Here is a 24,506-nt window from a genome sequence, read left to right on the forward strand (position 1 = left end):
CATGGTTTCTGTATATTTAATTCTTGTCATTTGGTACTTCCAAGAGGATCCTCTTAGAGCTAACAATGCTGCATTTTGTGTGGACTGTGGATTGGAAGGAAGAAACCACACATGCTATAGTGTTAGCTTACGTTCTCAGTTTAATTAGCCAGGGAAATAAAATTGTCTTCGGAACAAGGCAACTGTGCTTAGATACAGTAAGTCAGCACACTTTACTGTGGTCCTCAGAGCCTCGACAGAGACACTCAGCTGCCTGTGACACTGTCCCTGCAGACAGTCTCCTGGGAAAGCTCTCTATTTATTACACCTTTGCTTGTTTATCTAGTGGCTCACACACCAGCCTGGAAGAACTTACACAATAGTCCTCGTGCTTTATTCACACAGGTGTATTTACAGACAGCCAGCGTTCCTGGTTCCTAACCCAAACTGTGTACCAATAAGGATACTTTCCTACCCATGGGACAAAGCAGAGTCCTTGTCAATGGTCCCTGAACACCCTCTCTGCCTCCACATTCCAGCACCCCAAGAGCCTGTTTGTTCACAATTTTTTAAATGTTATTTTATTTATGAAGAATATCACATTTTAAAATAACAGTCAAGAAATTTGACTATTGTAAATAGTGCTTCAATAAACAACAAGGGTGCAAATATCTTTTTGAATTAGTGTTTTGGTTTTCTTGATACACACACACACACACACACACACACACGCACACACCCCTACCTGGGAGTGGAATTGCTGGATCAAATGGTAATTCTATTTTTAATTTTTTGAGTAAACTCCATACTCTTTTCCATAGTGGCTGCACCAGTCTACATTCCCACTGACAGTACACGAGTGTTCTCTTTTCCCCACATCCTTACCAACACTTGTTATTTGTTGTCTTTTCAATGATAGCTATTCTGACAGGTGTGAGGTTTACCTCACTGTGGCTTTGATTTGCATTTCTCCAGTGATTAGCAGCACTGAGTATCTTTTCATGTGCCTGGTGACCATCTGTTTGTCTTTTTTGGAAAAGTATCTATTCAGATTCTCTGCCCATTTTGAAATAGGATACTTTTTTTGTAGTTGAGTTATATAAGTTCTTATATTTTGGATATTAATCCCTTATCAGATATCATTTGCAAATAACTTCTCCATTCAGTAGGTGGCCTTTTTGTTTTGTTGATAGTTTCCTTTTGCTGTGTAAAAACTTCTTAGTTTGGTGTAGCCCGACTTATTTTTGCTTTTGTTTCCCTGGTCTGAGGAAACATATCCTCCAAAGTATTAATAAGACCAGTGTCAAAGAGCATGCTACCTGTGTTCTCTTTTACAAGTTTTATGTTTTCAGGTCTTAGATTTAAATTTTAATCCATTTTGAATTTATTTTCATGCATGATGTAGGAGTAGTCCAGTTTGATTCTTTTACATGTAGCTGTCTGGTTTCCCCAACATCACTTATTGAAGAGGCTGTCTTTTCCGCACCGTATGTTCTTGCCTCCTTTGTCATAGATTAACTGACGATAAAAGTGTGGTTCATTTCTGGGCTCTCTACTCTGTTATACTGATTTATGTGTCTGTCTTTATGCCAGTGCCAGACTGGTTTGATGACTGTAACTTTGTCACTAACTAGAGATTTGAATATTTCAGGAGCCACTCTGGCTATGTTGTTGTTAGGGATTCAAGAAGCCTTATGAATCAGAAAGGGCTTCATGGAGGGTTTTTCTAAACCAAACTCTAACCCACTGCAAATCTGACTCTAAGGGTTTTGTGCCTTGGAAAGCTGTGTGGTCAGCTGGTCAGTTTTTCTTCTCTTTCTACCACATTAATGATGATTCAGGAAGACATTTCTGTTTGAACTCAAAGGATACCACTGAGCTTTTCTCCTCCTCCTGGTGACTTCAAAGGCAAAGAGAACCCTATGTGAGGTCTTCTTGTATTAACTGCACATATAACAGGGAACAGTCAGTCACCTGTGGCCAGTGGGAACTAACAGGTGAGTGTAGAGTGGCCAGTGAGAAATCCAGGCAGTGGGAGAGCATGGTGCTTTCCATCAGATGACACAGCCCCCGCTTTCCAAGCTTTCTATAATATAATAAGGTTGCTGAGACAAACAGAAACTGAATCTCTTTTTAAAACATGCTTTTATAGCCCCTTCATTAATCTTTCTTTTAAAAAAAAAAAAAAACTTGTGGTACTTAGATGCTGTCAGCTTTTGCCTCTTTGGAAATAACTCCTTTGTTTGCATAGGTAGAGTATAAATGTGAAGGTTTCCTTGAGAAGAACAGAGATACCGTCTATGACATGCTGGTTGAAATCCTGAGAGCAAGCAAGGTTTGTAAAGTCCTAAAGGGTAGTTAATGTTATTCACTGTGTACTTGACATGGACCTAGATGTGTATCAAGAGAAAGAAACATGTGCGTGTTATCTGTCTTGTAACAACAAATTGTAGCTTCTACATACAAAAAGTCATCCTCATTAGTATAGTGATGAGTATTTTATTTTATTTTTATTTTTAGAGAGCTTTTTAAAATATAATTTAAAACTATTTTGTGCCAGTACAATATATTAATTTTATTTTTTTTGTTTGATAATACAAATCTAAAATTTTATCTACACTTAAAGTATTTGCAAAAACCATACATCCTTCTTCAGCTTTATTGCACACTATCTATAAAAAACTAAAAATTAAAAAAAAAAAAGAGGAAACATAGGTAAAACAATAGGAGAGATGGAGGTTCAGAGGATGCAGCATTTTAAAATGAAATCACATAATTATGTTTATTCTCCCTCTGATTTTTGTAAATAGTTTCTCTATAAGGAGTTTAAGAGGGAAACAAAATTTCTTTCACTGTGATTTCTCTTCTCTGACTACTCAATGTACCGTGTTGCCTCTGCGGATTTTCCTTAGTGTCTGCCCTCATTCCTTTGAATGGACAATTCCATTTTCTCCAACCAAGGCCCTCAAAAGACGATAAAACCTCTGGCCTGATTTTTCTCTGAATATTGGCAAAGACAAGTTATTTACTTAGTTCTCTGTTCTGTGCTCTACTAGAGCTCATATGAGGCTCAGGCTATCCTCTCTCTGAAAATTAAATCACGTATAAAGCATCAAAAAAAAAAAAAAGAAAAAAAGAAAATACTAATTAAATTAGAAAATATAAAAATGCTTTCAATATAGAAGAGACAATCTAATTTTAAAGACAATACTGTATAAGAATGTCTAGCCAGAAAACAAAAAACTTTCACAGGATAGCAAGCTGGCCAGATGCTTCAGAAGAGCCAGTACTAGTCCAAGATACTTAATCCCAACTGTATCATCCTTCTTCATTAGAAATCTAGATGCCACTCAAGGTGGTTTCATATAAAAACAAAAAATGACCATTTTAGAATTGACACTAAAATATGTTTCTAGCTTCTGAGAGCATTCAAATTTTCACTACATGCAAAATCAAAAATCAAATGTGCCAAAGATAGAGAGGAACAACAGCGAAGATGATCATTAAAAAGGCATTCACACACAAGACAGATAGGGTTCCTGACCTCAAGGAGCTCAGGGAGCAACAGGGAGCAACATACCTCCAAGATGAGAGCAATTCACGGAAGTTAGTGCTAAGTAAGTGCTCAGGAAACCAAAGCAAGGCAGAGCGCTGCTCTAAGAACGTGAGCTCCTTGAGTCCATGGTACCATGTGCTGAAGTGGCACCGTAAGAGTGACTTCTGGTTTTTTCTTTTCCTCCTTAAACATTTTTCTCAATTTAACCATGGTGGATTCGTGTCAATGTATGGCAAAACCAATACAGTATTGTAAAGTAAAATAAAGTAAAAAAATAAAAAATAAAAGAATTTTAAGAACTCAAATTCTTAAAGTTTGAGAATAAGGGTGTTTCATACACAGTCCTTCATATTTTGTGAAGATTTGATTGTCATACTTATTTTCCTTGTTTTTGAAGGTCTCTTGTCCTTTGTTAATGCTCAGGTGTTTTGACAATTTCTCAAATAAGCCTGAGCACTTCCCCTAATGGTCATAAATAAATCACAGGCCATGGAAACTTCAGTTATTAAAATTGATTTATGATAGAGAATTCAATGTAGAAATAGTCTGTATTTTGTGCACCAAATTAGTTGATGTAATTCACTGATTGTTTACTCACCCCAGGCCAGCTTGGGGTCCAGCATGCTGAATTCCTCAAGAGGGATTCAGATTGCCATGAAGCACAGACGGGTCTCGCCACTAAACCCACAAGCTATCAGAGGCCTGGGAATTTCAGATTCACTTGTTCCATGGGGGCTACAGGATACATCAGGCAAGAATTCTCCCCCAGAGGAGATTCTCAGTGTCTCATTTAAAAGAAGAAAACATAAGGTCTTCTCCAAGAGATAAGGCATTTAAAGGAAAAAGTGATGCGGAGTAGAAAGTAGTGTCTTTAAAAAAGGTACAGATTAAAGATTAAGATAACTCAGAGGAAGTTGGAATTAATACATGCTGGGACACCAGGAAAGGTATTCTGAAGGGAGTGGGGCTGGGAAATATTATAATAGAACCTTAAAAAATGGGTAGGGTTTAGATAGCATTACCAACTCATTGGACATGAATTTGAGGAAATTCTAGGAGACGGTAGAAGACAGAGGAACCTGGCAGGCTGCAGTCCATGTGGTCACAAAGAGTCCAGCACAACTCAGTGACTGAACAACAGTTAAATCTGTAGGGCTGAGAATGTGAGGTTAGGAGGGGAGAGATTCCGAGTGCAGAGGCAACATGCGCCAAGGCACAGAAGGAGGAGGGTCATCTCATTTTCTGACTCTTGGAGTGATACCCACATACAGACATTCACTTGGTTTGCTTCCTGCTCTCATTCCTGGGAGAGAAACCGTCAGTCATCCCCAGTGAGGGCGACCCCTTTGGGGAACTGAGATTTGGCCAAGATTGTTATTTTACCCACCACTAGTTTAGACAGGTTGGGATTATGTTGACCTTTTCCTCGATTATACCAGCTAAGGACTGTGGGCAAACACTTTTGACATTAAAACCCTTTCTGTTCTTCCTAGTTTCATCTCTGTGCCAACTTTTTTCAAGAAAATCCAGTTCCTTCTTCCCCGTTTGGTTCAGCGATCACAGTGAAATCTGCAAAGCCAGTCATCAAGCCAAACAACAAGCATTTCCGGAGCACCGTGGGGAGCAAGGTACCCAGAGAGTGGCTGAGGGCCCAGCCAGGCTGAGGGCAGGGATCAGGGCTGGGTGAGACCATTAGTGGCCTGGACCCTGTGCTGTACTCAGTCGCATCTGATTCTTTGTGACCCTTTGGACTATAGCCTGCTAGGCTCCTCTCTCCATGAGATTCTCCAGGCAAGAATACTGGCGTGGGTTGTCACGCCCTCCTCCTGGGGATCTTCCAGACCAGGGATGAAACCCATGTCTCTTATGTCTCCTGCACTGGCAGGCAGATTCTTTACCATTGCATTACCTAGGAACCCACAGACATGGGCACTGGCACTGGGCTTCTTCAAACCTAATATGAATGCAAAGATGAGTAGTAGTTCATTGTCATGGTGCCTCCACCTCTAAGGCTACATGCACCTGAGCAAACTGTATGTTTGCACAGTAACCTGACTCACTAAGCCCTTGGCTACTGGGGAGTATTGGACAGAGAACTGCTCTGTCCATAAAAGTAGGATATGCTGAGATAAACCCAGTCATAGACTAAAACCTTTCATAATGGGTGTTTATGCATGAACTTCATTTTCCTCTTCTTGAGTTGAACCTCTCTTTTTAACTTTCTATTTTGTACTGGAGTATAGCTGATTAACAATGTTGTGATAGTTTCAGATGAACGGCAAGGGGACCCAGCCATACATATACATGTATCCATTCTCCGCCAAACTCCCCTCCCAGCCAGACTGCCACACAACATTGAGCAGAGTTCCCTGTGCCATACAGTAGAGGCCCTTTTTCTCTTTTAACCTTCATCTAAGCATTATATTCAGGGCGATGTTTGCCGCCTGACCTTGTTTCCTAGTTCCGCAGCTCTCTGTACTTGCTCATGGAGACTCTCAACGCCACCACTCCCCACTATGTCCGATGCATTAAGCCAAACGATGAGAAGCTGCCCTTTGAGTAAGTGTTCTGCAACAGAGGAGGGTGGGGGCAAACACCGAGAAAGCCGTCTCTGTCATGATGTTGGAGAATTTGCTTATAATTGTCTAGAGCTTTACTATTTCTGGGTTTTTAAATGATTCAAAACAAGTCTGCCCTCTAATCTAGTATTAGTTCAACCCCTCTGGCTAAGCCGGCTCATCTCTGGGATTAAGCAAAGGGGCTAGATCCGAAAGAATTATTCTACAGCTAGAGCTTATGCAACTGAGAAAGCCAGAAAATTTTCCTTGATGGTAAGAATTTGTATGTGTTTACAGGAGAAAGGCTGTAGAGGGGTCCGAAGTTTTGCCTTCAAACCTGGCATGCGGTCTTAGGCTTGTTCTCTGGGGCCCCAAGAGGAAGACCCGAAACCAAGAGTAGAAGTTACACAGGGTCTCTTAGGTGACTCGAGCTGAGAGGCACCTTAGGGGCTGCACTGTCCTGTGTCTGGGGTCCTCAGGGGGTCAGACCTAAGCCAGAGGGCCACCTGTGGCGTGTCTTAAACGGGTAAGGTAGCGACATGTAGGTGCTAGGATGGGTGAACTTGGGTGTTTCTCTCTCTCTGGTTGTCATTTCCCCACAAAGCTGCTCCCTGCCATCTTGGTCAAAATCAGCTGCTCCCAGAGGAGATGCTTTCAGTTCTTCCCCATTGAGAATAATGTTTACTGTGGGTTTATCATACAGGGCCTTTATTATGTGAAAGTAGGTTCACTCTATACCACTTTCTGGAGAGTTTTTATAATAAATGAATGTTGAATTTTGTTGAAAGCCTTTTCTGCATCTATTAAGATTATATATGGTTTTTTGGAGCCCTCTAGTTGATCATACTATGAAGAATAAAACAGATGTTAAAAAGTTAGTTTGAGGTAAATATTTTGAAAGTCAAATTACTGGAATTAAGTTACTGTGTATCACTTTTAAACATTTATTCATTTGAATCTAAAAACTGAAGCAGATTTTCATGATCTGTTTCTCCTAAATGTTTGTTATTTATTAATTGTTTTCTTACAATAATTTAAAGTTTTTTATCAAGACATAAAATATTTTTAAAATGTTGTGGTTCAAAATTATAGTATCTACGGAACAACAGGTTGGATGTAGACCTAGTGAATATATTCATCTTAGCCCAAGTGATGGCATACCATCATAATGGAAAATGGTAAAGAAGTTATATATTTATGCAAGTATATATATTCTGCTTCATATTTATTACTTTAATAACCTAAATTTCAATAGTTTACTTTTAATTGGAACTATTCTCAAATGCCATACATTCTTTGACTATTAATTCACACTTGATAGTCTTTAGAAAGCTGATTTGAAACTCCAAAAAAAAAAGAAATAGTCAACTGGTCCTTTCTGTGTCCTCAGTGTGGCTTCTGAACTGTTCCACAGAGGTGCCATCCTCAGTGACATCCAACACATATTTATCAAGTATCTGCTGGGCTTGGGGGTCACACAGGCAGATCCTGTCCCCCAAGAGCTCACAGTCGGGGCAGGTCTGCTATACTGTTTGTGGGCCTGTTTGTCAACTATGATGGTTTAATACGTGATCAAATCGTCCTTAAGGTTTGACTCCAAAAGAATTGTTCAGCAACTGCGAGCCTGTGGTGTCTTAGAAACGATTCGCATTAGTGCCCAGAGCTACCCTTCTAGGTATGTTGTCAGTTCCTCATCTGGGGGGAAAAGTGTCCAACTTCAGGTCCGTGCTGAGAACCGAGGGAGGAACTGCCTTGTGTTCGGTCAGATCTGTCCATAAGATATCCCACCGTGCTGTGGGAAGGTCAGAGAGGGTGATAGACGGGCAGCATGGTAGACAGAGGCCACCGTCCCCACCCGCCACCCCATCTGTCCTAGTGAGGGTCACCTGCTGCCTCCCCAGGGCTCCTGGGACAGGGAGCTGGAGGGGGCGGGGGAGACAGTTGTTGAAGTGGAGCATTAACAAAAGTCATCCAGGGAGCACATAAGTGTGCTCAGGTGAGGCTTGGGCGGTGTCCCAGCAGCTCTGGGTCAAAGGTCAAGGCCATGTCCCCGAAACAGTGGCAAGTAAGCCTGTGGGGTCCACAGACAGCACGTACTTTCCTCCAGCCTGCCTCCTCAGGTCTGCCTTGGTTTTCCAGGTGGACATACATTGAGTTCTATAGCCGCTACGGGATCCTCATGACCAAGCAGGAGCTTTCATTCAGCGATAAGAAGGAGGTGTGCAAAGTGGTCTTACACCGGCTCATCCAGGTCAGTCCTTCTTCCTGGAATCATGGGCTCCCAAGCACTTGCCTCATCTTTGCCTGTGTCTCAGGGCCGTAACTGTCATGAATGTCTGGGAAAAAAGATGTGCCCGAGTGTCTGTGTGCTAAGGAGGTCAGAGCAGACTTATTCATAGGGCTTCATCTCCCAACAGCAGGACTCACCTTCAGGGTCCCTCCCCTACCCCACCAAGTCCTCCTGTCCTGCTGTACTCTCCTGCAACCCAGTGACTTCTGTGGGCCTAACTTATGTTACACACTCAGCTAGACAGTCATTAAGCCAGGTTGTGACTCTCAGTGTGGATTTAAAAGGTTGCTGAAGCCATGAGTTTTGACAGAAGAGAAATGGGGGAAGTAGCTCTGATAGCCAGGAGAGGAGTGGTGTCCAGTTCAGTTCAGTTCAGTCACTCAATCGTCACTCAAAGTGTGCGACTCTTTGTGACCCCATGGGCTGCAACACGCCAGGCCTCCCTGTCCATCACCAACTCCCGAAGTTTACTCAAACCCACGTCCATTGAGTCGGTGATGCCTTCTCCTTCCGCCCTCAATCTTTCCCAGCAATAGGGTCTTTTCAAATGAGTCAGCTATTCGCATCAGGTTGCCAAAGTATTGGAGTTTCAGCTTCAACATCCGTCCTTCCAATGAACACTCAGGACTGATCTCCTTTAGGATGGACTGGTTGGATCTCCTTGCAATCCAAGGGACTCTCAAGAGTCTTCTCCAACACCACACTTCAAAAACATCAATTCTTTGGCGCTCAACTTTCTTTACAATCCAACTTTCACATCTATATGTGACTATTGGAAAAACCATAGCCTTGACTAGATGGATCTTTGTTGGCAAAGTAATGTCTCTGCTTTTTAATATGCAGTCTAAGTTGGTCGTAACTTTCCTTCCAAGGAGTAAGTGTCTTTTAATTTCATGGCTGTAGTCACCATCTGCAGTGATTTTGGAGCCCCCCAAAAATAAAGTCTGACACTGTTTCCACTGTTTCCCCATCTATCTGCCATGAAGTGATGGGACCAGATGCCATGATCTTAGTTTTCTGAATGTTGAGCTTTAAGCCAACTTTTCACTCTCTTCTTTCACTTTTATCAAGAGGCTTTCTAGTTCCTCTTCACTTTCTGCCATAAGGGTGGTGTCATCTGCATATCTGAGGTTATTGGTATTTCTCCCAGCAATCTTGATTCCAGCTTGTGCTTGCTCCAGCACAGCGTTTCTCATGATGTACTCTGCATATAAGTTAAATAAGCAGGGTGACAATATACAGCCTTGACGTACTCCTTTTCCTATTTGGAACCAGTCTGTTGTTCCATCTCCAGTTCTAACTGTTCCTTCCTGACCTGCATATAGGTTTCTCAAGAGGCAGGTCAGGTGGTCTGGTATTCCCATCTCTTTCAGAATTTTCCACAGTTTATTGTGATACACACAGTCAAAGGCTTTGGCATAGTCAATAAAGCAGAAATAGATGTTTTTCTGGAACTCTCTTGCTTTTTTGATGATCCAGCAGATGTTGGCAATTTGATCCCTGGTTCCTCTGCCTTTTCTAAAACCAGCTTGAACCTCTGGAAGTTCATGGTTCACATATTGCTGAAGCCTGGCTTGGAGAATTTTGAGCATTACTTTACTAGCGTGTGAGATGAGTGCAATTGTGCAGTAGTTTGAGCATTCTTTGGCATTGCCTTTCTTTGGGATTGGAATGAAAACTGACCTTTTCCAGTCCCGTGGCCACTGGAAAACACTCCCAAGTTGTCCAAATTTGCTGGCATATTGAGTGCAGCACTTTCACAGCATCATCTTTCAGGATTTGAAATAGCTCAACTGAAATTCCATCACCTCCACTAGCTTTGTTCATAGTGATGCTTCCTAAGGCCCAGCTGACTTCACATTATAGGATGTCTGGCTCTAGGTGAGTGATCACACCATCGTGATTATCTGGGGCATGAGGATCTTTTTTGTATAGTTCTGTGTTTTCTTGCCACCTCTTCTTAATATCTTCTGCTTCTGTTAGGTCCATACCATTTCTGTCCTTTATTGAGCCCATCTTTGCATGAAATGTTCCCTTGGTATCTCTAATTTTCTTAAAGAGATCTCTAGTCTTTCCCATTCTATTATTTTCCTCTATTTCTTTACTCTGATCACTGAGGAAGGCTTTCTTATCTCTCCTTGCTATTCTTTGGAACTCTGCATTTAAATGGGTATATCTTTCCTTTTCTCCTTTGCTTTTCGCTTCTCTTCTTTTCACAGCTATTTGTAAGGCCTCCTCAGACAGCCATTTTGCTTTTTTGCATTTCTTTTTCTTGGGGATGGTCTTGCTCCATGTGTCCTGTACAATGTCATGAACCTCCGTCCATAGTTCATCAGGCACTCTGTCTATCAGATCTAGGCCCTTAAATTTATTTACTTCCAGTGTATAATCATAAGGGATTCAATTTAGGTCATACCTGAATGGTCTAGTGGTTTTTGTCATTTTCTTCAACTTAAGTCTGAATTTGGCAATAAGGAGTTCATAATCTGAGCCACAGTCAGCTCCTAGTCTTGTTTTTGCTGACTGTATAGAGCTTCTCCATCTTTGGCTGCAAGGAATATATCAGTCTGATTTCGGTGTTGGCCATCTGGTGATGTCCATGTAAAGACTCTTCTCTCGTGTTGTTGGAAGAGTGGTGAAGAGACGCCACATGAAGACAGAAATGAAGCCTTTCCAGGCACCTCTGCTCTTCTGTGAAAACCACCTATAAGTGGCTGGAGCTCCCCAGCAGCCCAGTTGAGAATCATCCACAATGCAAACATCCCTCCTTATCCCAAGACACACCCCTCACCCTCCTGTCCACTTCTTCTCCCAAAGGGTCTTTAAACAAAAAAGATAAAACATAAACTTCTAGGTCACAATCAGAAGTTTTCCTCTTTATGTCAAAGAACAAAGATGTCATAATAATAATATTAGTGGTGTGTTTGAATCTCTAAACATCTTTTCCAAATACTGTAGAAAATCTGACAGTTTGTTCTGATTATGTCATTTTTCTCTTCCAGGATTCTAATCAGTACCAGTTTGGTAAAACCAAAATTTTCTTCAGAGCAGGGCAAGTGGCTTATTTAGAAAAACTCCGGTTGGATAAACTGAGGCAGGGTTGTATTGTGATACAAAAGCATGTCCGTGGCTGGCTGCAGAGGAAAAAATTCCTCAGAGAGAGACAAGCGGCCCTGATCATCCAGCAGTACTTCCGGGGTCAGCAAACTGTGAGGTATGTTGGAACCAGGAGTGAAAATTGAGCGAGTGTTAGTCGCTCCGTCATGTCCAACTCTTTGAGACCCCATGATCTGTAGCCTGCCAGGCTCCTCTGTCCATGGAATTCTTCAGGCAGTTGGAAAGTGGATAGCTAGTCCCTTCTCCAGATCTGCCAGACCCAGGGATCAAACCTGGGTCTCCTGCATTGCAGACAGATTCTTTACCCTCTGAATTGGAACCAAGACAACTTGAGCAACTGTACGACTTTCTTCCCTATCACCTCCAGGGGGTAGGGCCTCTTTTCTCCCAGGACCCAGGCACAGATGTGTATGTGGGTCTACAGGTGGCTGTGACCTGTGGACAGAGCAGACGGGTGTGTCCTTGGGGGCAGGTGGTGCTGACTTTGCGTACTGTCCCCCCATGGCAGAGGTGGCAACCAGGACCTTGATGAGAGAAAGCCCTGATCAAGGTGTTGCTGAAGAGAGCCAGAATTCCTAGTGAGACCAGGCAGAGAGGCTGAGCTGCTAGTCCTTGGGAACTGAAAACGCCAAAGGGTGATCAGGGTCCAAGTGAAGCTTCTGAGTTAGGACACCACTGACCAACCTAACTTGCAGGTAGAGGGGCAGACCATGCCTGAGGAGACTATGGCAAGGCTCTGACCGCAAGCAATGAGTCCTCTGGATAGGGCTGCCCAAGTGGAGGACACAGCCATCCCACCCCTCTGTGAGCGCTCCCAAGAGGCCGTCCTGGGATGGCCAGCAAGACGAGCATCCTTCCTGGATAGCATCGTGTGCATCTCTGTGTCTGCCCAGCCTCCCTCCTTCCCTTACTGTGACTGTAGTAGGAGAGCCAGGTTTTTAAAGATAGGCTGTGTAGCTCAGGTTCCCTCATCCTGAGCCTTATGCCTGACCTCCAGCAGTATCTGGGCTCCTCCGCGTGACTGACACACCATAGCCTTCATCTCAGCACACCCCAAACTGGGCTTGCCATTCCACCACCCTGCCCCTACCTCCTGGCCCACGCTCCCCTAGGCAACCATCTTACATACACTTACAGTCAGCCTCGCTCTCCCTCTCAAGCCTCTGGTTTCAGTTAGTAGCAGGAGTCCCCGGAGCAGGAAAGTCCAGAGTTACCGTCTTCCCCAAACTCATGCTTCCTCCGTTTGCCTCCTGTGTCTGTCCCGCTTATTTCATTCCCACACCCCTGCCCTGCATGGAGCCTTCATCATCATTTGTGTTTCACTCTACAGCACAGCCCTCTACCCGCTGCCTCTCCTTCCTGACTTCTAAAGCACCACCTCAGAGCTCCTGCTCCTGCCTCTCATGCTTGCGGTGGCCCCTGTTTCCCAGGGAAGGGCACTCAGCCTTTGACATGGCACTCATGGGTCCCCATGGCTGGGATGGAGCCATAAGCATGGATGCTCTGGTAGGACCGGGATGATCCTTGCCTGGTTGCCCCTGCATCCATATCTAGGACCCAGCACAGTGGCTGTCGCATAGTACGTGTTCAGTAAATACATATTTTGATAACAAACAGTCCTCATCTATTTTTCTCACCTCACTAACTACCAGTTTTCTCCATGTATCTTATATTCCAGCAACTCCAGACAAATTCTCTTTTTCTGAATGTTTCAGGCACTGCTAGGCTTCCATATCTTCACCTGTCCCTTAGTCTGAAATGCCTTTTCCAACCTTTACTGTCTTCAGAAATGCTACTTTTCTGTCGAGCCTGGCTGACATGTCAGTTCTTCCCAAGCAGAATGATAGTTCAGTAAGATCTCCCTTACAGATCTTTTAGTAGTTATTTTATTTTATTTTTCTTCTTATCTCACTTGACCATTTCTAAGTCTGTTTTACAAGGTAGTAAACTCTGCAGGTAAGAACTTTCTCCTCACCTCCAGGCTGTCAGATAGGAGTTGACAGAGTTTTTCTGTAAGGGCCAAATACTTGGGCTTTTGGGGGTCTTGCAGTTTCTTTCACAACTATTAAACTCTACCTTTGTAGCATGAAATCAGTCATGGGCTATATGTAAATAATAAGTGCAGCTATATTACAGCAAAATGTGATCATAGCAGGTGGGAGGGTGCAGCTATGGCCCCAAGGCCATAGTTTTTCAACCCCTGATCTGGAGGTGCCAGCATGATCTCCCACATGAATCACTAGATGAATGGGCAAGTGCAATGCCAAAGCACAGTTATGTTGTTACAGCCTTTGTGGGTATGTGAGTGATGGTGAGGTGATCGGCCTGAATGTGAAGAGTGGGAAAGTTCCCCTGTGGTGCCTCGTTCCTGGAACAGATCCATGTTCGGATCAGGATGGAAAGAAATAATAACACTGATCTTGACTAGACGTTAGCGTAAACCATTCCAACGTTTAATGCATAATTTGCAGAACTTTGGAATATGCCTCAGTTAAGAAGTATTGTGCAAGCTGGTTGCTCTGGGGTGGAAGTCAGTGCCACATTGGTAGCAGGTTTACTCTGCATTCTTTTAATCAAGGAAAGCTGTTACTGCCACTGCCTTAAAAGAAGCGTGGGCAGCCATTGTCATTCAGAAGTACTGTCGAGCGTATCTTGTCCGCAACTTGTACCAGCTGATTCGCGTGGCCACCATCACCATCCAGGCCTACACCCGAGGATTCCTGGCAAGGAGGAGGTATCAAAAGGTGTGACTTTCTGGGATATGAATGTCTGTTCATATGTGTCTGCTGCAGCTAGGATTTGGTTATTGTTTCCAAAGTCTAGGTAGGAGAAAATATCTGCAAGTGATGCTACCAAAAAAGGATTAATTTCCAAAACATACAAATAGTTTATACTACTAAACACAACCCAGTCAAAAAATAGGCAGAAGACCTAAATAGACATTTCTCCAAAGAAGACATGCAGATGGCCAAGAGGCACATGAAAAGATTCTCAGCATCACTAATTATTTAGAGAAATGCAAATCAGAAGTACAGTGAGGTAGCACCTCACACAAGTCAGATTGGCCATCATCAAAAAATCTACAAATAATAAATGCTGGAAAGGTTATGGAAAAAAGGGAACATTCCTACATTTTTGGTGGGAATGTAAATTGGTGCAGCCACTATGCAGAACATATGGAGGTTGCTTAAAAAGCTAAAAATAAAGTTACCATATGATCCTGCAATCCTGCTCCTGGGCATATATTTAGAACCAATTCTAATTCGAAAAGATGCACCCACCCCTATGTTTATAGCAGTGCTGTTTACAGTAGCCAGGACCTGGAAACAACCTAAATGTCAATTCACAGATGAATGAATAAACAAGACGTGGCACATACATGCAGTGGAATGTTATTCAGCCATTAAAAAAAGTATGAAGTAATGTCATTTGCAGCAACATGGATGAGGCTTGAAATTACCATAGTAAGTGAAGTAAATCAGAGAAAGACAAACATCATATGCCATCACTTATATGTGGAATCTTTTAACATGATGCAAATGAACTTATTTACAGAACAGAAATAGACTCACAGACATTGAAAACAAACATAGGGTTAGTTACCAAAAGGATAGTGGGAGGGGAGTAGAAAAATTAAGACTTTGGGATTAACATATATACACGTCTATATATAAAACAGATAAACTACAAAGACTACACACAGAGTATACCCAGGGAAATATATCTTGTAATAACTTATAGTGAAAAAATCTGAAAAAGAATATGTATATAGGTATAGCTGAATCACTTTGCTGTACACTTGAAACTAATACCACATTGTAAGTAAACCAGAGTTCAATTTTTTAAAAATCTGAAAACAAATAGGTAAACAGAATTGTGTGGGTTGATTACAAAAAATTAGTATTTCACCTTGTAGGAGTATTCTGGTAGTTACATCTCTCAACACTGAAAGAGTTGATGAGAAAAAACAGGGGAGACCCATTTTGCATTTCACAAAATCTTCTTTTAAAGATGCTGAAGGAACACAAGGCTGTGATCCTTCAGAAATATGCCAGGGCATGGCTGGCCAGACGCAGATTTCAGAGTATCCGACGATTCGTGCTCAACATTCAGCTCACTTACAGAGTTCAGCGTTTGCAGAAAAAGCTAGAAGACCAGGTAAGTGTTCATAATGCATCCTTCATATTTACGTTTTCTAACAGATTTTAGTCCCAGACCAGTTCCTGAACTATGCTGTTGATGAAATAAAGTTATTTTAAGGCAAGACAAGAAAAATTAAACATAAAATTTTCCATTTGAGCCAAATGTTATCCCCTTTAGTGGACATTGCGCATCTATACTATACAGCAACTGGGTCCCCTTAGAAGACACAGAAATGTCTGTTTAACACCCCTCCCCACCCCCACAAAAGAAAGCAATTTCCTTCAGGTACCAACTAGCAAGGTAGCTCCTTAAGAGAGAAGAGTCTGCTCAAAGCCTGTAAGGGGTCACAGTGATTCGCTACTTGCCTTGTTGGACTGTGTAAAATATCAGTATTTTACTTTGATGTATAGCCCTTTGTCTGAAAAGCTTATATACCGGTGTTTTGATCTCTAACAGGTGAAACAGTCACCAGTTTTCTGAAAAACTGTCTCCTGGGTTATAATCCTCAGGTTGGCTCAAATAAAATACTTTATTTCTTTTTTAGATTGACTATTGATTAATTAATTTTTTGTCAACACTGTTAAGATTTATGCCCATGATAGGAGGTTTAAACAGTTTATATGGACTGCCTGAGCTAGGAAGCAGAAGTATACTGTAAAGAGCTGATACACACGAGTGTGTAGGTTGCACACTGCACAAGGGCACTTGCCCAAGAAAGGAGGTGGAGCTGAAGTCCAGTGTAACTTCACTTGCCGGCCCATGTGTCTTGGTGTAAAGTTGTACTGCCTTGAGGCATGAGTGTCTTTTTCTAATTTGCACAAAGATGCTACCTTCATGCCAAGCCATGCTCCCTCGGAGCTGCACTGGCCCAGAGGAGTTGCCATTTGTTACTTCCCCAAAGGTCCATGTGGTCTGACTACAGCTCTGCCTAGTTTGGGAAGATTCCCCATTCTGTTCCTACTGATAGGAAAAAAAAACACCCCAAACTCCATACACCCTCAGTCAGTGTGGGAAGGCTGTGTCCAGCAATGTATCCAGATCTATAAAACTCACTCCTGCATCTGTCTCAAGTAATAATCAGATTCTCCTCCAATAAACTTTAAATGTAGCGCTAAGCTACATCATAGGAGTCCTTGGTGAATGGGTGAATGTGCAAACCAGAAACTTGAGGTTTTGATACAGTCTCCCCTCCCTGTGTCGCTGTGCAGCAGTCCTGCATATTATGTTGCTGGTGGGGAACAGCCCTGAAAAACAGCCCTGACCAGCTGGGAGCAGGGCCTGTGGGAGACCCCACACTGCCTGAGCTCCATTCCAGGTACTCATGTCCTAGGGCTGCCAGGATAAGCCAGCACAGGCAGGGCAGCTTAAACAACAGATATTTATTTTCTCACGGTGCAGGAAGCTGAAAGTGTAAGATCAAGGTGTTGGCATCTTTGATCTCTTCCAAGGTGTCTTTCCTTGGCTTACACATAACCTTCTTCCCCGTGTGTCTTCACGTCGTCTCCCCTCCCCTCACATCTGTCCTAATCTCTTCTTATAAAGACACCAGTCATACTGAATCAGGGTCCACTCATATGACATCGTTTTACCTTAGTTACGTCTTTTAAGACCAAATCTCCAAATACAGTGACATTCTGAGGTACTGGAGACTGGGACTTCAACATGTGAATTTGGGGAGATGAAGAGGACCCAGTTCACCTCACAGAACTAGGGTTGTCCTGGAGCTCCAGGGTTTGGACCAAAAGATCCGCCAACTCAGGAAAGCGTTTGCCTGAGCAGTTCCGCCTCCCTTTTCTCACTGGTGAAGTTGCTTACAGGCCACTGTGATGATAACCGTGGTCAGTGTAAAAAAAAACCTCCCACTTCGATGAGAAGTTGCGAGAAGCTAATGGAATAGCTTGTTTATTTTGGATAAACCCCTAAGTATCTGATGTTTCTTTCCTCCAGAACAAAGAGAACCATGGGCTGGTGGAGAAGCTGACCAGCCTGGCTGCCCTTCGGGCCGGTGACGTGGAGAAGATTCAGAAACTGGAATCTGAACTGGACAGAGCGGCTGCCCACAGGCAGAATTATGAAGAGAAGGGGATGCGATACAGGGCTTCCGTGGAAGAGGTTTGTGCGGAAATGACTGTGGACGTAGCTTGTGAGTCTTTCTGTGGAAGAGATCCGGTGCAGCATTTCCCACAGAGATGACTTCTGCAGAGAAATCAGATTTTGCTGTTGGCTTCCATTACCAGAGGAAGCCTGCATTTTAGAGGAGGGAGATCTGAGGCCTAGAGTCTGGGGGGGAAAAGCGTAGGGGGAAGAGGAGACCCGTGCTTCAAGAAGCACACTGTAAGGTTTTCACTGCCTTCCACTTGTGTGAAGTGATGGAGGCCCTGAGAAAGGGCCCTAGTCAATGTTTCCCTCTCATCCAGCATGACCTTGGTCTCCTGTCACTTGTCCACCTGACATGCACCCTGGAAGCATCATCCCCAGAGCAGCAGTGCAAAGCGTGGGCAGGTTTGCATCTCCGTGTCGTAGTAAAAAGAGCAGTAGATGTAAAAACCAGATGTCCCAGGTTTAGATCTTCTTTGTCTGGGAAACTTGGACAAGTCGCTTAACCTCTCTGAATTTTAGTTTCCTCATATGGAAGATGAGAATAACAAAAAGGGACTAACAGAATTACTGTGAGGATAAAATTGTCAGGTGAAATAGTTTAGCCAAGTGACTCATATAGCCCTGCAAAAGCGTGAGCTGATATTTTCAAGCCCAGTATTTATTACTATCCGTTCTGCACTTTCTAAAGTCCCACAACACCCAGAGTGGTGACAGCTTGGAGTCCTCGGGCATCCCTCTGCCCTCCCCATGACCAGGTGCCCGGCTGCACCAACACAGAGGCTGGCATCTCCCACACTGCCAGTCACCAGCCATCAGCACCCAGGGGCCCCCAGCTGCCAGCCCAGCAGATACTTTACTGGAGAACTCCTGTGATCATACGTCCTTCCTGAGTCATAAGACTCTCGAAGTGTGAATCCACTTTATATCATAAATTCCCTACATTAAATGTATTAATGTGTTAATACCCTGGCTATTTTTAGCCAATAAAAAGAGGAGTTGCCTTGACTTTGGGAAGACCTGGGATTTGGTTCTTTCTCCTTGATTTCAGCCCTTGTTGGATGAGGCTGGGAACTAGTGTCTATTGAAGTCACATGGAGCCCTTGCATGTGGAGCTAAACACAGCGCCTCGCAGTGGGCTGCTGCCAGCTGTTACCTATGGATGGGTGCCGAGACCAAAAAATAACTAATTTAAAAATATGCAGGCAATGGTGATGAAGCTCAAAGCAAGGTTTTCAAAAAACCATTTTTCCCCTTCCCTTTGCTAGAAACTGGCAAAGCTTCAGAAGCATAATTCAGAATTGGAAATACAAAAAGAACAAATACAGCTGAAGCTTCAAGAGAAGACTGAAGAGTTGAAAGGTAAAGCCCAAGGTGGCCCGATGCACATTCACCGGGTCACAAGCCTAGTCCTTCAGGAAATGGGCCCTGGGCGGGAATCGCGTTCCAGGCTGAACCAGAAGGATGTGGTGTAATGAGAAAACCCTCCACAGAGAATAACTGTATTTAAATTGTGGCAACTGTACCCTGCAGGTTCACCTGGCTTGTTTCCAACTTTTATCAGAGCACAATAGTCCCTGTCTATGCCTCAGAATCTCCTGGGCCATTTGCAAAGTACAGCTGGGTGGGCCGTAAGCCTGGAGCTGTTCTATCAGAAGATGGGGAGGGAGTGATGACTGTGTGGTGGTAACAGGGATCGTTCAGAATCTCATTTTTTAAAAATTTTATAGTCATCCTCGTGCATTGTCAGGGCAATGCTGGGATAATGTTTGTGGCTTGCCAAGGATTTGCACTCAAATTTTAGCTCTGGCCAAGTTACCCAGTGTAAGTGGTACCCAGTCCTGGCCCTGAACAAAGACGCCTCCTTAGCACTGAGCCACGTCAGCCCTGGGCTATCAGGTGCAGACCCTTGGGACCAGCAGTGTCAGTTTCCTTTGGCTTGTGGAGCAGCCATCTGCAGCCTAGCTTGTCTGTCTGTACTTGTCCAATTCAGATTCTAATTGCAGAATTCTAATTTATAAAAGATGACAATTACACTCTCATCTTAAGTCCCATTAATAATAAATACCACCTGATTGTTCTTACATTCTTACTTTCTTAAATGTGGCATGAAACAATCGAGGCATTGCTTTTCACACCTATTTCAAAGAGCATTCATTCTCTTTTCACAGAAAAAATGGATAACCTCACCAAGCAGCTCTTTGATGATGTACAAAAAGAAGAACAACAAAGAGTGTATGAAATCTCATTTGCTTTAAAGCCACTGCTTCCTTCTCTCTGCTATTTTCTAATTTGCTTCTCAGCATGCAGGTTGCAGATCATAGACACAGGAGAGCACAGTGTGGATATTTTTAGGAAGTGAGAGACAGCTTTGTGAGAGCTACCTCCCCAAGGGTGCACATTTCAGACACTGCACAGGTTCTGGAGTTATGGGCACAGCGGACCACTGGGAATATCTTGCTTTCTCTTTATTACCAAGACAGAAGTTCAGAGACTGCCACCTTTTTCAGCTTTCAAGTCCAAGGATGAAAATTATTGCCTCTTAAATAAACCGTCCTTCTTTGCCCCCACCCTCACATTGTATCTGTAAACTTGACTCTTGTCCCAGACAGTAAGGCATGTAACTTACCTCACAAAAGTTGAGGCAGGTCTAATAGCTCATGTAGCTCAATATTAAAAAAGCAACCCAATCAAAAAAAATGGATGGAAGATCTGAATAGACATTTCTGCAAATAAGACATACAGAAGACCAAGAGGCACATGAAAAGATGCTCAATATCACTAATTATTAGAGGGATGCAAATCAAAACTACAATGAGGTATCACCTCACACTGTTCAGAATGGCCATCATCAAAAAATCTACAAACGATAAATGCTAGAAGGTGTGGAGAAAAGGGAACCCTCTACACTGTTGGTGGGAATAAAAATTAGTGTAGCCGTTATGGAAGACAGCGTGGAGGTTCCTTAACTAAAATTAGAGCTACCATATAATCCAGAAATCCCATTCCTGGGCATATATCTACAGAAAACCATAATTCAAAATATTATATGCACCCCAACGTTCATAGCAGCACTGCTTACAACGGTCAGAACATGGAGGCAAACTAAATGTTCATCAACAGAGGCATGGACAAAGAAGGTGTGCATATATATATATATATATATATATGTACAAATAAAAGCAAAATAATGTCATTTGCAGTGACATGGGCCTAAAGATTGTCATACTGAGTGGAGTCAGACAAAGACAAATAGCATATGATAATGCGTTCATGAGGAATCTAAAAGAATGATACAGGTGACCTTATTTATGAAACAGAGTCACAGATTTAGAAAACAAATTTATAGTTACCAAGGGGGAAAGGGATAAATCAGGAGATTGGGATTGACATATACTCACTACTGTGTCTAAAATAGATAACTAACAAGGACCTACTGTATGGCACAGGGAACTCAGTGCTCTATAATGATCTATATGGCAGTAGAATTTGAAAGAGAGATCTGTGTAACTGGTGCACTTTGTTGTACAGCAGAAACTAGCAGAACACTGTAAATCAACTATACTCCAATAAAAATTAGTTAAAAAGACAGGTCCCCATAACCTTGAACTGTACCAGCCCCATATTTCCTGTTTCAACAAACACTTTGCTAAGATCTAAAGGCTCCAGTCTGTGCTGCTCTCTCTTAAGGAGTAAATTCACAGGTCTTCAGATCTCCAGATAGGGCTGCATGGCAGAGTGCTAGGAAGAGATGGAACATTCTTGGCATCTCTTTTGGAGGCTAGATGGCACAGTGTTGTCTTGGTGGCAGCATATACAACTTTCCTGGGAAGTTAGTTAGCAGAAGAACCTGGGTATGGATGAGGGGGCCCGGATGCCGAGAAGTCAGGGGAGAGAGTGTCACTGAAGAACTCCAAGAGTTAATGTATACATAAAGTGTTTCATGATCCTACATCAATTTTTTTTCTTTTGATGTATTTGTGTGCATATGTGAAAGTGGCTCAGTACTGTCCAACTCTTTGCAATGCTTTGGACTGTAGCCTGCCAGGCTCCTCTATTCAAGGAATTTTCTAGGCAAGAATACTGGAGTGGGTAGCCATTCCCTTCTCCAGGGGATCTTCCCAACCCAGGGATCAAACCCAGCTCTTCTATGTTGCAGGCACATTCTTTACTGTATGAGCCACCAGGGAAGTCCTTTTGATGTGTAGTTGATTTATAATACTATTTTAGCTTCAGGTGTATGACATAGTGGTTCAAAATTTTTATATATTATGCTCCATTTGTAGTTATTATAAAATGTTAGCTATATTCCCTGTTAGGTAATATATCCTAGTAGCTTATTTATATCATACACAGTAGTCTATAAGTAGTCTGTACCTTTTAATCTCCTTCCCCTTTCTTGCTTCTCCACCTTCCCTCTCCCCACTGGTAACCACTGGTTTGTTTTTTATGAGTCTGTTTGCTTTGCTATATTCATTTTTTTTTTAATGTTCCACCTATAAAACACAGTGTCCTTTTCTGTCTGACTTACTTCATTAAGCATAAGATCCCTCAGTTTCATCCATGTTGTTGCAAATGGAAATTTTTCTTTTTTATGCCTGAATAGCATTCCATTGTGGAGAAGGCAGTGGCACCCCACTCCAGTACTCTCGCCTGGAAAATCCCATGGACAGAGGAGCCTGGTGGGCTGCAGTCCACGGGGTCACTAAGAGTCAGACACGACTGAGCGACTTCACTTTCGCTTTTCACTTTCATGCATTGGAGAAGGAAATGACAACCCACTCCAGTGTTCTTGCTGGGAGAATCCCAGGGACGGGGGAGCCACGTGGGCTGGCGTCCATGGGGTCGCACAGAGTCGGGCACGACTGAAGCGACTTAGCAGCAGAATTCCATTGTATATATATACCACATCTTCTTCATGCATTCATCTGTTGATGGACCCTTAGATGGCTTCCATAACTTGACTATTATAAATAGTGCTACTATGAACATTGGGGTGCATGTATTCTCTTAAAGTAGTGTTTTCTTTTTCTTTGCATGTATACCTAGGAGTGGAATTGCTGGATCATATTTACATCAGTTTTTAAATAGGGCTAGTTAGCTTTTAAATAGGACTAGTTAACAGACTTTGAAAAGTCTGTTTTTCCATTAATTCTCAGCTTTAGAAGAGAGGAGCTCAGCTCTTGGCATCTCCTGGTCATCTGAGGCCACTTAGGAGCGATCATTTCAAGCAGGGGCTAGAGAGCCAGCCTGAGCCAGCCTGAGCTTTACAGTCCTCTTCAGCATTCTCCCACAGCTCAGTGTGGTCCCTGGTCAGCTGACTGGGAAAAACTTGTCCCATCACAACCCTCTAGAGGCTCAAGGGTCCCGCAGTCAGTGGGCACACTCCTGGTCAGCTTACAAGTCTTAGACTACAAGTCTTAAGATTCTCTTTACATAAGATTTCTGGTTGCAATTTGCTTCTTCAAATGTATTTTCCTGGACTCTTAGGAGCACTGTATTTTTGTTTTGTGTGTGTGTGTGTGTGTTTTTTAATCTGAAAACAAAATTTAGATGTTTGTTAATATCTATAAGAAGAAAAGAAACAAAATCCTATTGGGAATATGACTCTTTTCCTCAGGATTTTCCCCATTGTACTATAAAGGCAAGTCATAAAGTGGACTGAGTTGACAGCCCAGCAGGTGGGAAGATGATATAATAAACTCACAGAGCTCCTTGGACAGCTTCAATTCTGACTGGGCCCCTGTGGGCTGTGTGGGGCTGGTCTAGGTTCTGTATCTGTCCGGGGTTATTTTCTTGGGCACTTACCCTGTATTTAATTGCTCAGTCTTCTTACAAGGAACTGGCTTTCTGTGGCCTTTGGGGTATCTGGATTTGCTGCAGTTTATTCTAAAATGTTTGACAAGCTGGACCCTTTTCCTTATTAAATGTCCATATTAACCTGTTTAGGACTAAGCCAAGCTGTTCCAGGATCCTTGATTCTAGGAAGGAGACAGGACTTGGCAGAATGTGCCAAGGTCTTTGCTGAGTGAAGTGGTCCCTTAAGGGGACCACGTGGAACCAGGGTGGCTTGGGGGCTGTAGTACCCCAACAACGATTGAGTCTTTAAGTTCAGCCTCCCTCTCCTGTGTTCCCTGTGTGTGATCACTGTAGAGCCACACTTCTCTGATTCTGAAGCTGCCTTAACCTAAGGGGACATAAAAACAGTCTTATAAAAATAATGCCACCATCCTCACAATAGGTCTTCACCTGGCTCTTCCTTTCTGAGTCTCCTCTTACTTCCAAAATGATGTGTAGTTCTAATTAAGGGTAAAGACCTTAGAAATGGTTCAAATTTTTCTTTTGATGCTTAGACTTCTTGAAAAAAGTTTTGAACTGAAAACACAAGATTATGAGAAGCAGATCCAGTCTTTGAAAGAAGAAATTAAAGCTCTCAAGGATGAGAAGATGCAACTGCAGCGTCAGCTCGAGGAAGAGCGGGTCACCTCTGATGGCCTGAAAGGGGAAGTGGCCCGGCTGAGCAAGCAGGCAAAGGTAGGACTCCTCGCTCATCCACGAGCTCTTGGCTGATTTGTCTGACCTGCGCTAGAGAGAGCAGCTTCACGTCTCCTCAGTTCAGTTCAGTTCAGTCGCTCAGTCGTGTCCGACTCTTTGTGACCCCATGAATCGCAGCACACCAGGCCTCCCTGTCCATCACCATCTCCCGGAGTTCACTCAGACTCAGGACCATTGAGTCAGTGATGCCATCCAGCCACCTCATCCTCTG

General features: G+C 43.0%; 1 protein-coding gene across 1 annotated transcript in view; it reads left to right on the forward strand.

The window, feature by feature from the left end:
* The window catches only part of MYO5C (myosin VC), a 121,106-nt gene that overhangs the window by 52,284 nt on the left and 44,316 nt on the right, over nt 1-24,506 (forward strand). Inside the window, exons 14-25 of the mRNA XM_069596500.1 lie at nt 2,231-2,314; nt 5,029-5,163; nt 5,997-6,094; nt 7,682-7,768; nt 8,233-8,344; nt 11,386-11,597; nt 14,079-14,244; nt 15,512-15,658; nt 17,591-17,755; nt 19,009-19,102; nt 19,912-19,975; nt 24,094-24,274. Coding sequence (XP_069452601.1) covers nt 2,231-2,314; nt 5,029-5,163; nt 5,997-6,094; nt 7,682-7,768; nt 8,233-8,344; nt 11,386-11,597; nt 14,079-14,244; nt 15,512-15,658; nt 17,591-17,755; nt 19,009-19,102; nt 19,912-19,975; nt 24,094-24,274 — 1,545 coding nt within the window. The remainder of the gene's footprint in view (nt 1-2,230; nt 2,315-5,028; nt 5,164-5,996; nt 6,095-7,681; nt 7,769-8,232; nt 8,345-11,385; nt 11,598-14,078; nt 14,245-15,511; nt 15,659-17,590; nt 17,756-19,008; nt 19,103-19,911; nt 19,976-24,093; nt 24,275-24,506) is intronic.

Source organism: Ovis canadensis, chromosome 7 (genome assembly GCF_042477335.2).
Source record: "Ovis canadensis isolate MfBH-ARS-UI-01 breed Bighorn chromosome 7, ARS-UI_OviCan_v2, whole genome shotgun sequence".
Lineage (NCBI taxonomy): Eukaryota > Metazoa > Chordata > Mammalia > Artiodactyla > Bovidae > Ovis > Ovis canadensis.